The sequence below is a fragment of the Notechis scutatus genome, chromosome 7 (assembly GCF_049901735.1).
Source record: "Notechis scutatus isolate UNSWTSFEM ecotype Mainland chromosome 7, rNotScu1.2, whole genome shotgun sequence".
Taxonomy (NCBI): Eukaryota; Metazoa; Chordata; class Lepidosauria; order Squamata; family Elapidae; genus Notechis; species Notechis scutatus.
This window is the reverse complement of record NC_142015.1, coordinates 12,255,021-12,268,374: the sequence shown is the minus strand read 5'-3', so window position 1 is coordinate 12,268,374 and position 13,354 is coordinate 12,255,021. Positions and strand designations below refer to the sequence as shown.

General features: G+C 40.3%; 1 protein-coding gene across 1 annotated transcript in view; it reads left to right on the top strand.

Annotated features, from left to right (window-relative positions):
- The first annotated feature begins 2,197 nt into the window (after positions 1 to 2,197).
- The window catches only part of KCNU1 (potassium calcium-activated channel subfamily U member 1), a 137,638-nt gene continuing 126,481 nt past the window's right edge, over positions 2,198 to 13,354 (top strand). The window contains exons 1-3 of the mRNA XM_087969817.1: positions 2,198 to 2,290; positions 8,141 to 8,242; positions 10,915 to 10,976. Coding sequence (XP_087825943.1) covers positions 2,198 to 2,290; positions 8,141 to 8,242; positions 10,915 to 10,976 — 257 coding nt within the window. The remainder of the gene's footprint in view (positions 2,291 to 8,140; positions 8,243 to 10,914; positions 10,977 to 13,354) is intronic.

The window sequence follows — 13,354 nt, the reverse complement described above, 5'->3', positions numbered from 1 at the left end:
CTGGCATATGAACCAAGGCCATGTCAACAGACACCTGTCAGAGCTGAGTGGGAACCTGTGGCTGATTTGATTGGCCCATGTGACCTAAAACAGGGGTCGCCAACTTTTTGGACATCAGGGGCACCAAACTCGTAATTTTAAATTCCATGGACCACTAATATGAATCCAGCGAGCCGCTTGCTGAAGTGCCTGGACTCCCACTGATGGGATGGGGTCCTTCAGGCACTTAGCTTGGCTGCCTGTTTCTTCAACCTTAAATACTTAAACAGTCATTTGGACCCATTTCCCACAGAAACCAAAACACTGGGATCTCTCATCTCTTTTTCTCTCTCATCTCTCTCTCTCTCTCTCTCTCTCTCTCTCTCTCTCTCTCTCTCTCTCTCTCTCTCTCTCTCTCTCTCTCTCTCTCTCTCTCTCTCCCTCTCCCTTTCTCTCCTTCTCACTCTTTCTCTTTCTCTCACGCTCTTTTCCTCCCTCTTCCCCCCCTTTCTCCCTTTCTCCCTCCCTCCCCCCCCTCTCTCTGTGTCCCCAGGGGGTGGGGGGGGGGAAAGGAACCTCTGAACTGGTTCTGGATGGTGAGAATCTGATGGAGGCTGACGAGCCACGTGCTGAAGACCAGATGGCTGGTGGAGAGGTGGGGCAACAGGGGTAATACCGGCAGTGGACTGATACACATGGGAGATCGTGGCATCAGAGACCTTCCTGGGTGTTCCCTGGCCTGAGAGGGTGTGGGGGGAAAGAAAACTCGGAACTGGTGTTACTTTATGCCTCCACACATTGAGGAGGTCTAGCAGCTTCCAGTGATGCCCTCAGGTGAAGATGTTGCACGGGGGAGGCTTGACCCCTCCACTCAGGAGATGCAAAGTGCTCACCGCCCCTCTGGCACCCTCCAAGCCTCCTCCTTCCCACTGGGTATGTGAGTGCTTCTGGCGAGGAGGAAGAGAAGCATGGTGGGAGGAGGCTTGGAGGCTTCCAGAGGGGCAGCAAGTGCTTTGAGGCTCCTGGGGGAGGGGCCGAGCCTCCCCCTTGCAACATCTTCACCTAGGGCATTGCTGGCAGCTGCTTCCTGTGACTCAGGAGGTTCACACTCTTCCCGCTGCTGCTCGGTCTCCTCAATGCGCAAAGGCAGGAGACAGCAGCCACGACACGGGTTTGCTAGGGAGACTGCAGGATTGTCCCAACTCCCTGCAAGTCTTCAGCACGTGGCTCGTTGGCCTCTGGACATCAGATTCCTATCACCCAGCACCAGTTCAAAGGTTCCTTTCAGCCAACCCCCCACCCCCTTGAAGGCAGGAAACACCCAGGAAGGACTCTGATGCAGCATTCCCCCAAGCACTACCTTCCTCCTTGCGTGCATCAGTCCATCCATTGCCGGTATCACCCTTGTTGCAGACATGGGTGCGTTGTGGACCACCAAATTTTCTCATAGACCACCTATGGCGACCACTGACCTAAAAGACACGGGGATGTGTGTGGGAAAATCCTGACTTCATTGCTCGGAAAGATGACAGGTACTTTGGAATGTGCAGCAAAAAGAGATACAGCCTCTTTAAAGCAATCATATCTGTTTTTAGACTTTCCCATGATCTTGAAAAAGAGATATATTGTAGCTGTATTAATAAATTAAAAAATGATGCAGCTGCTTAAAATATTTCCTTGTATTATCCTCATTGGAAATGTTTTACAACCCTGCTGTCAGCCTTGGAAGCCATTTTTTTCCCATTGGAGCTTTGAGGCTGCCACATTTAGTGCCTGAGAAATTGGGAGGGAGGATTGCAAGGAGTGGTGGAAGATTAGCCATAACAACATTCCTTTTTCTGGGAGTCAAGAACGTTTACCCCTACACCTGGAGGGGAGTGACTGGGGGTAGTCTCCAGTCAGAACGAAAACATGATTGGACCATATGATGGACTTGTGGGTGCAGGGGATGGATTTTGACTTTCTTTTTGGTGGAAGAAAATACAGAACTCTCAGATTCGGGTTTTCCCAAATGTGCCAATATGACATCTCAAATAAAATGGAATTTTGAGGAAACACTAGCCTCGGAGTCTTCTGTTCTGGAGGTTGTTACTTGGAATGCTGACATCAACCTGAATCTCTAAAACTTCAATCACCTCCCCAAATGCCAGGGTGCTGACCGGGGTCCTAAGGTCCAAGTGCTGACCCTCCAACCAGGCAGCGTGAAGACTCAGGGAAGATGGAGGAGAAAACAATGGCTGAGGAGGGAGCCATGGGGAATGGCATGGGGATCCACATCAAGACCATCTACTCCCCCTCTGAAGAGCATGGTGTGAGCAGCAGAGACCACTGAAGCAGAATGATAACAGGGCACCTGGCCCAAAGAGCTGGAGCCCTGGTGACTCGCTCAGCCAGACTCACCCCAGTGGGAAGCAACAGTTTCTGTTGGTCCATGCTGGGAGATTGGTGTTGAGTCGAGGCCACCTGAATACTGGCTAGAGACCAGCCCAGTGAGATCGGCCCGAGACCCCGAATAGAGAGAGGCAAGACTGCTGGGATCTGACAACATCTGGGACTGCTCCTGCTGCCTCCCTCACGAGAGTCAATTGCTTTTTTTCCCCTTTTTTAAATTTTTTTTTATTGGTTTTTAAGACGAACATAGACAAACAAAACATAAAAACATCAAGCCATCTTCCATATATATACATACAGTGTGCTGGTTGGTTTACAAATTGTTTTGTGCTTCCATTTCATAGTCTTCAATTACAATTACATTGTATATATTCTTATATTTTCAATCAAGTATTAAATACATTAATATCATTGTTAATCAATCATTTGACTATACTTTTATTCATTCATGTTTTACGAAATAATAATATTTTACTTAAATTGTTTTGTGACAGTTCATATTATCACCTCAAATCTATCCTACAATCATTTTGTAGATGTAATAAGAAAAGAATACATCTTTATATATTTATTATTTTCTAAGAATCTACATATTTCATTACCATGTTTTATTTTCTAACCATTGATAGAATAGATCCCAGATTTTATAAAATTGTTTATCATCTTGTTCTCTGATTTCAAATGTCAATCTACTCATTTCAGCACATTCCAATATTTTCTTAATGATTTCCTCCTGTGATGGTATTTTCTCATTTTTCCAATTTGTAGCAAATACAATCCTAGCCACTGTTAATACATTTACAATCAGGTATTTCAATTCTTTACGATATATTTCAGGTAAAATTCCCAAAACACCAAAAAAGCACTGGCTGATGCCACGGAAGCATATAAAAAGCAAGCCAATAAACATCGGTCTCTCCAACCCCCCTTCCCCTTTTTCAGGTGGGAGATCATGTTTATCTATCAACAAAATACATTGGGTTAACATTGCCTAGTAAAGAAGCTGGGACCAAAATTCCTAGGACCTTTCCCTATAGTGAATGTGATTAATCTGGTAACAATCCAACTTAGACTCCCCTGCATACTAGGAAAAATACATCCCATCTTCCACTGTAGTTTATTAAAACCAGATGTCAGTTCAAGATCGAGACCTTAGCCTCCCAAACCAATTGTAGTGCAAGGTGAAACTCATTATGAGGTGAAAATGATTTTAGATTCTAAACTACATAGAGGCACGTTGCAGTATTTAGTTCATTGGAAGGGGTACGCTTTGTCAGAAAATACATGGGTTAAGAGTTGCGATGTAAAAGTGGATGCCCTAGTGAAACAATTTCATGATAAGTTTTCTGACAAGCCAAAAGGTGCTCCTGGGGTGGTTAACTTGCTGATTGAATTAACCCATTGCATCTCTCTTGTTCCAGGACATGATTTTCTCCTGAGGGGGGGGGGGGAGCCTGCAGTGGTGGAATTCAAATATTTAACAACCAGTTCTCTGCCCTAATGACCAGCTGGGTAGGCATGGCTGGGTGATCACATGACTGGGTGGGTGTGGCCAACACGATGTTACTCACACTTCTCCTTGCCTGCCTCTTGTGACCATGGGGATGCTGCAACGATGGTAAGTATGAAAAATGGTCAGAAGTCACTTTTTTCAGTGCCATTGTAACTTTGAATGGTCACTAAATGAACTGTTGTAAGTCAAGGATTACCTGTACAGAAATACAAATATAGCAATAGCAATAGCACTTAGACTTATATACCGCTTTATAGTGCTTTACAGCCCTCTGTAAGTGGTTTACAGAGTCAGCATATTGCCCCCAACAATTATTTGGGTCCTCATTTTACCCACCTCAGAAGGATGGAAGGCTGAGTCAACCTTGAGCCTGGTGGGATTTGAACTGCCTAATTGTAGGCAGCTGGCTGCAGAAGTAGCTTGCAGTACTGCACTCTAACCACTGCGCCACAGAGGCTTCTTTGCTTGCAAAAAGCTGCCCTAAATACCAATCACTAGATTAAAAAGACCTGCAAGCCAGAGTTACAAATTAGGCAGGATGCCAGAGCACCTTGAGGAATGAAAATAGTTAAAATTCAGTGTTAACTATCAAGCAGCCATCTCTTGCTCATAAAGTGAAAACCTTTAGCAGAGACGTCATTTAAGCTCTCCAGAGAGAACACATCCAGGAGAAGCAATCCTTAGATCCATTTGCACCACTTAAAGATACCAGATGGTTTTACTCACCTCACAAGATATCTTAAGGAAACCATCCAGATTTAAGGAAAGATCACATGCCCCCCCTCCCCAGAAAGGTAGTAAAAAAATCAGTGCCAAGCTTGCATTCTGTCTCTTGGAAATACACCCCAAAAGGACAGTGCCAGGAACCACTAAAGCAGTGAAGGAAAACCCCCTCCCCAGATAGAGAAAGAAACCATGAAGCAGGAAAAAAATTCAAAAACAATACAGATAATTAAATCACAACAGTAGCTGTTGCTCGTTAAACCAATTACCAGAACAAATAGACACAGGAACTAGCCAGATTTCTCAACCCAGTTTCTTTTCAAGAACAGAGATTAACCTTTTTCCTTCCAAACAAAGCTGAATAGGGAAAATTATCCCATCAATAAACACAGGATTAAACGTCACCAAGCACAGAATTAAATTCACCAAAAACCAGTTTTAGACAAAAAGTCAGAAAGGGTATGTAAACTCATGTTTGAATGTCAATCTTTCTACCTAGCCAAGAAGCCTTGCTGAATGTCACTCATCTTGGTTCCTTGTCATTAAAAGCTTCTTTCCAGCAGCTCTGCTTCATTATTCAATTATTTCTTCAAAGTGCTGATCGTTGCATCCCAGCTGGAAGAACTCCAACAGGGGAGTATTTCCTCCCAAAAGCAGTGTAAAAAGCTTAAAACAACCCTTCCCCTTTAAGAAAGTCAAGCCCCAGCAAAGTACCAGCAAAGAGAAAAAAAAAAAACCTCAGGAGAAGGTCAGGCGACAGGAAGTCTAGGTGTTACTGTCAATAATGTAATAAGGGTTAACAGAGAGGCAGTTTCTGTAAGCAGGACAATAAAGATTAGGCTAGAAACAACACCAGAATGTTTCCTGTCTTCCTTAAAGGATTAGCCCTGTAAAGTGGAAAAAAACAAAAGGAGATTACTTCCAACAACCGGTTCTCCAAACTGCTTAGAAAGTTAACAACAGGTTCTAGTGAATAGTTGAGAACCGGTAGCATCCCACCCCTGGAAGCCTGTCAGCCTTGGAAGCTTTTTTTTTCCATTGGAGCTTCGAGGCTGCCACATTTCGTGCCTGGGAAATTGGGAGGGGGGATTGCAAGGAGCAATGTCTTATTTGTTCATCACCTCCCATGCCTGTAAGTGAGTTGCTGTTTTCCTACTTAGTTTGCCTGAGCATGTGTCCTCTTTTCAGACAAAATCATCACTTTCCCACTCAGCTATTCTGATTGTATGAAGAATGGACCTGATTGCAATATTATTCTTCCATCAGCTATATAAAAGATTAAAAAAAGTCTTTTCAGGAATCCTACAGAGTTGAATGAGATTACATTTCAGCAGGGTGTTAGTCGGTTGAGCTCAGTAGCACATCTGATCCCAACAGCTGCAAGGGGGCTTTAAGGCTTGATTAGAGAAAAGTGGGCTATTATACTTTATTTAGCAATTTGTAGAATGTAATACTTGGAATTTTTTTTCTTTCCTTCGGGTGGTTGGAGAAGTCCTTTCCTTCTGCCTACAAGCCAAAGTAGATGTGACTTATGATCTGTTAATTCTTTCTGTATTTCTAAAAACTGCAGCTGTGGAGAAGTAAAAAACATTAAGGTTCCAAAAAATTCCAGATCAGGGAAAAAACACTATTTATAACAGAATAACAGAGTTAGAATGGACCTTGGAGGTCTTCTAATCCAAACTCTGCTGAATCAGGAAACCCTATACCATTTCAGACAAAATGGCTGCCCAATATCCTCTTTAAAATCTCCAGTGTTGGAGCATTCACAACTTCAGGAGGCAAGTCGTTCCACTGGTTTATTGTTCTTACTGTCAGGAAACTTCTCCTTAGTTCTAGGTTGGTTTTCTCCTTGATTAGTTTCCATCCATTACTTCTTTATTGGCCATGAATTTTCATGAAGTGATCTCTGGGTATAATCACTGGATATAAATTATGCAAATGAATATAAAAAGAAGAAGCCTTGGTCTGTTTGTCAGTTAAATAGGAATAGTGACATATTTTGCAAAACATCTGAAGGGAAACTAATTTTCTATTTAAGCCTGTGGTTTCTATATGATACTTCTAATAAAAGGTCTAATAGAGAAGAATAGGGTTGAAATGAGGAGCCCTTGGTGTTCTCTGAGCTTGGTTGTTTTCTTGTAGACATTTCATTAGCCAACTAGGTAACATCATCAGACTAGCACTTAAGTGAGTACCTTGTTTGGGTACTGAAACATCTGCAAGAAAACAGCCAAGCTCAGAGACCACCAAGGACCCATCATTTGTGGGTCTATAACAGGGATGTCAAACTCACGTTATCATGGTGGCATCAAGGTCTCTCTCCCTCTCTCTCCCTCCCCCCCCTCTCTCTCACACACACACAGACAGACATTGTCTGCATAGTGGCAGTGACATCATAAAGATTCTGCAAAGGAATAGAATTTCTTAGAATTCTCCAAGAAAACAAAAAGGAAGTGGAAAAAATGGCTGGCAGGCCAGCATTCATAAGTAGCTCTCACTTTATTGACAACTGGCATGAAGAATTTGGAGCCCACTGTACTGATTATGTCCAACTGGCCTTTATCACTTCTTGTCTCTTTATTTTTGTGGGAGGTATATTTATCATCTTAATGGTCAGAGTAATCCGATACATATTGCATAGGTGCTTCTTTAGATATACCATTCAATTTCAGGTAAGCGTGCTCTGTAAATCATAGAAAGAGAATGTGGATGGGAACTATTAGGATTATATATCTGAATATTGCAGTTTACTCATGAAGTTAAAATCATATAGAGAGTTACATGTAAAGGAAGTGGAATATCTTGGGCTCTTCTGAGAATTCTGATGGCGAATCAGTGCTTTGATTACATATTATTAGTGTATATATTTGATATTCATTGCTTATTTATAGTATTCCCTAGTTACTTATGGACGCCCACTCTCCATCCCTTGAAGAAAACAAACTTTACCACCATTTGAATTTCACCACATTTAGGAAGAGAAGTAGGATATAAACTATAAAATGATGGATCAGAGTATTTCCTGGTAACATTTAATTTTGTTTTGGGCAAATAGGTTTCTGATTTTGTTTTCTGATTTTGTTTTTGTTTTCTATTATAACACCCTGATAAGATAGACATTTCAGTTGAGAGTATTTTTAAGGGGTTTCCCATTCCTTCCTTTCCAGATGTCATACTTCATGGTTCATAATTCACTGGAAGTTTTTATGAAGAGATTGGATAATCATTTGTCTGAAATGGTATATAATGTCTCCTGCCTCAGCAGGGGTTTGGACTAGAAGACCTCCAAGGTCCCTTCCAACTCTGGTATTTTGTTGTAATCCTAAAATAATCAGTGGAAAGGAATAGTATTGAGATTGAATTGTGGTTGCACAGTAACTAAATAACTAAATAAATCTGTTTGACAGCAATTCCAGAATAAATGTTTGGCCCTGCACCATATAAGAGGCACACAGAAGGCAATTAATTAATGCCCTTATTTTAATGTAGACAAGCAGTGTAAAATCTTAACATTTATTTTTATCTTGATAGTTGTTTACCAATAAGATGAAATTGCTGAATTTCTGGAAAGGAAAATTTCAGGACAAGGTGGTAATGATGATTTCAGCTCAGACGTCTATAGGCCGTGTTCTGGTGAGTTATTTTAAAGATGGCTAAAATATTGTAGATGAATATTCATTAGTTATACTGCAGAATGATTTCATGATTATTTCAGTATTTGGTGATTAGGCACAAGAACCAATGCTTAGGTTACTAAAATAGAATTTTCCACGCACAGGAGACAGGCATCAGCAAGTCTAAAGTTGTCCCAAGATTTATAAAAATGCAGGAAGAAAAGTGGTACCAAACCCCGCAAGAGAAGATTTCATGTAACCCACTTAAAGTGAAATGGTATAATGGAAAAAATAAATGACTGATAAGATTACTGCTTTGGTGTTGCTAAAACAGGTTTAATAGGTCTATTGCTTCAAGTACCTTACATGCTAAAAATAAGCACGAAAATGCTAAATGTCAGGTTTCTGAACTCATGAAGCATTCCTGACTCTAAAGGCAAGACTCTAATGGGGAAGTCTACATTAGTTTTAATCATTATATATTGTAGATTTAATCATGAATATTTTTATCATAAAGTGAAATCCAGGTGAAACAATGAACACATACATAATGAAAGGGAGGATGAGTATGTGTTACTACAATTACATGTGAAATATCATGCCAAATCTCATTTGAATTGAATTCAACTCTGCATAAATTCATTGATATTGTGATGACCCAGGGCATGGCACAAAGACAACACAGTCAGATAAGCAATAAGAGTCCCTTTATTGTCTCAAATTTTGCCCCCAATGTCCAAACAAACCAAACTGCAGTAATTAGTTTGGCAGGGCAGAAACAAGAATCTCAGGCTTGAAGGCATGGCAAAACTCACATGGTTGGGAAGATGCCAGGAACACAGATAAGCCACGACAACACAGGATAAAGTTGCTTTTTTCCTAGCAGCCTGCCGCACGCAGCCTGCCTTTCTTATCAACTGTCTTCCCAGCTAAGGAAGGGAATCAGGGCCCTCTCCTCTCTCATAAGCCACACAACCCATGTTGCTCTCTTCTCCATTCCTCCCTGTGTGAAGATGAAGAGGGGGTGGGCCTGGTTCTTCCTCTGGACTCCCTCTCCCCTTGTTCTGCTTTGCCCAGCCAGACTTTGCCCTTCCCCAGCCTCCTCCACAGCCAACGGAACCACACTCCCACTCCCTGTTAGCTGTCTGGCTTCCTCCTCGGATTCAGACTCCGACAGGGGCATGACAGATATGGATTTTATGGGGTTGTTGCATTTTTTTAAAAATAGAACAGAGATCTGCCTTTGCTTTCATCCAGGATATTCCAATTTCCTAGTTTAGCAATACCTTAATTTCCATCCAAATTTTAACCATATTTGACTTTGCTTGGCTTTTAAATCAGCTTAACAGTAGGGGTGTATAAAATAAAGAGCTAAACCCTTCACAGAACAGTTAAATTTTAAAGAAAGACTTAAATATTGATTAAGCAGGTGAATGACTATCGGTAGGTGAAAAAAAAAAAGATTGTCAGGACCATCAATTCAGGAATTAAATTGCTGCCACCTTCTGAAAAAAAGCACATGCAATATCTGAAAGATAGCCAGTTTAAATGATTGATTCACTGCAATTAATATTGAAGAACATTAATTATATAAGCACCTTCAAACACATTTATTTCAGTTCCTGTATGTTTTCCTCTGGCCATTCCAAATGTAGCTTTCCTTCCTTAAAATCAGCGTTTTGATTCCTGGACAGTTCTTGGAATAAGACTGTGGTTTTCTTAGCAAGATTTCCATAGAAAAGAATATTGTAGCTCAGGTTTGAAATGAGAAATTCTCGGTGCTCTCTGAGCTTGATTGTTTTCTTGCAGATACTGGTGATATTATATTACCTAGTTTGGGTAATGAAATGTCTGCAAGAAAACAACCAGAGAGTACCAAAGACAAGATTTTTCAGAGGTGGCTTGCCATGGCCTCCTTCCTAGGACTGTGAGAGAGAGCCTAATGCTTGCATTATTTAATTGAAAAGTTTAAGAGTGGCCAAATTGTTATAACTAATTGAAGATAATCATGGTTTATACTGTATGTATATTACATTGAAGTGGTAATGGAGGATATCAAATAGATTTTTTTAATTCTTATGCTACCCAGTAATTCTTGAGTGTGAGATTCACTATGACAGTCAATAGCAATAGCACCTATACCTCTTCACAGTGCTTTACAGCCCTCTCTAAGCAGTTTAAAAAGTCAGCATATTACCCCAGCAATCTGGGTCCTCATTTTACTGACCTTGAAAGGATGGAAGACTGAGTGAACCTTGGGCCAGTGAGAATCAAACTGCCAAACTGCTGGCAGCTGGCAATCAGCAGAAGTAGTCTGCAAGCACTGCATTCTAACCACTGCACCACCATAGCTCTTTTAAATGTCAAATATAGCAATAGCAATAGCACTTAGACTTATATTACAGCACTCTCTAAGCAGTTTACAGAATCAGCATATTGCCCCCAACAATTTGGGTCCTCATTTTATCCACCTCAGAAGGATGGAAGGCTAAGTCAACCTTGAGCCTGGTGGGATTTGAACTGCCAAATTGTAGGCAGCTAGCTGCAGAAGTAGCTTGCAGTACTGCACTCTAACCACTGCGCCACAGAGGCTCCTTGAGCTTAGAAAAACTAAAAACCCTAGAAACCTCTGATTTCGAATTAGATTGGCAAATAAAGAGTGAATTAATTATGTGTAGGTTTCTGTTTTAGGTAATACTGGTGTTCCTATTTAGTATTGGATCACTCATCCTTTACTTCATCAACTGTTACAGGTAATTAGAACCTCGTAATTTATCCTATGTGCATGTATTTCTTTTAAAAAAAACATATTTCACATGTCTCTGTTAGTTTTTATCAAAATATAGTTGTTTTTTAATCTCTCTTCCCTCCTTCTTTCCTTTGGTTAAAAAAGCCATTTAATCAATGAAAAGACATACATTAAACTTACCATATATTAAATTAAATTCAGTTCAATCCCTAGCTATTTCATGTGCATATTTTCTTGTAAGAATATAAAATAGATTTGCTGTTGCCTCCTCCTAGGATATTGTATGCTATGTTTGTGTGTGTTTAATTTCAAATCTAGCCCACTGCAGTAGATTTTTATGATTTCCCATAAAAGTATGAATCATATCTTATCCTGCTTAACTTGACCAGATACTGCCATCTGCTGTAGACAACAATACATTTTCTGCAGAATTTTCAGAAGTGGTTTGCCCTTGCCCCTGCACACTCAAAGCAGCAAGGTTTCTGCAGAGGCTCTGCAGCACTTCCTAGTATGACTCTTTGACACAGTGGTGTATAGACATGCAGTCATTCCAGAAAGCATTGCAAAAGGAACAGAGCATCCAAGAAGAGCCCCATGATGTTACAAACATCTGGAATGTTTTGTTCTAAAACAAAGGAAAGCTCAGTTATCTACTAAAATTTTAAAGCTGAGAGATGTTAGGAAGATTTTATTCCTGCTTGTATTTATCCCATTATGGTTCATTTGGGAAGAAAGAACTCAGATTCATCATCAGAAGCATCTGTGATGTTATTCTTTCATATCCCTAAGAAGAGTTCTATGATGTGTTCTAAGTCTCTCTGTCTGCCTCTAATGTATTAGTCTCTATTATCACTATCTAAACAGGTAATCCTCGGCTTATGACCACAATAGAGGCCAACATTTTTGTTAAGTGAATTTTGCCTCACTTTATGACCTTTCTTGCCTGTGTTAAGTGAATCACTGCAGTTGGTAAATTAGCAACCTGGTTGTTAAGTAAATCTGGCTTCCCCATTGACTTTGCTTGCCCAGAAGGTTGCAAAAGGAGATCACATGACCTTGGGACACAGCAATGGTCATAAATATGAACTAGTTGTCAAGGTATCTAAATTTTGATCACATAATCATGGGAATGCTGCAAATAACTGTCACAACTATGAAAAACAATCATAAGTCACTTTTTCAGTGCCATTGAGTAACTATTACTGGTCACTAAAACTGTTGTAAGTCGAGGACTACCTGTAATTAATTCTCTTTTTAGACTAGTACTTTTGCATTAAATTACAATATACATATTCTGCTAAAGCTAGTTCATTTAACTGGTCAGTACCCTAAATTCAGGATGTGCATACACATAAGCTTCTGGAGTACACCATGCTGTGAAAACAACTACCATATCTTTTTGATCTGTACAGCTGGAACATCTTTCACTTTTGAAAGATATAAGCTACATTTTTCAAACAAGAGGTTTCTTTTTCTCCTACTTGGTTGGAAAAAACATCATCATCATTTTGCAAATGCAAATCAAACCAGCTTTGGCAATTTCATTCTGTCATTCCTCACTTATCAACAACACATAATGTGGAAACTGTCAAAAATGTTGAATGAAATTTGAAATTCTACTTGTTGATATTCTGCAGCGTACAGTATGAATATGATTTGGCTTGAATTCTGCCAGCTTTTGAATCATTCAATTAAATCATGTTAATATCAAATGCTTTACATTGGAGTGCTCTTTTGTATAAGAGCCAACATGTTTGGTGTGTGTATGTGTGTGTGTGTGTGTGTGTGTGTGTGTGTGTGTGAAGCACAATCTGTATTTTCAATGGAATTCATAGGGAGGCAAGGAGGGGCAAATAATGAATTTTGTGACATTATCATACAAATAACACTTTTATGAATTTCCTTCAAACATTATCCATTACTTCTTCTCCTGCCTGTCCTTTGGAGAATAGATTGTCCCTCTCTTCTTTAAATCAGCCCCTCAAATTGGAAGATTGTTATCATGTCACCATTAGTCGTTCCCTTTTCTAGACTAGATATACCCAGTTCCTGCAATTTTCATTGTATGTTTCAGTCTCTAGCTCTCTAATCATCTTTGTTGCTCTTCCTCACTTTTTTTAAGCTTTCAAGCCTCAGATGTGGGTATATATGTAACTCCTTCTTTCTGTAGTCTCTGACTCCTTCCTTTGCTATGACAAAGGCTTTCCAGATTAAGAAGCAGCTGTTTTCTCTGCCTGGGCAATGATTTGCGTCCTGGCCAGGCACTATGGAAAGGTGGCTATGTTTGTTGCTGATGGAGTCCACACATCTGGATTTAGAGTCAATCACACACAAATTCATCTCCCAGTAATGAATTTCATGAAGATGTATAGATTTCTTATG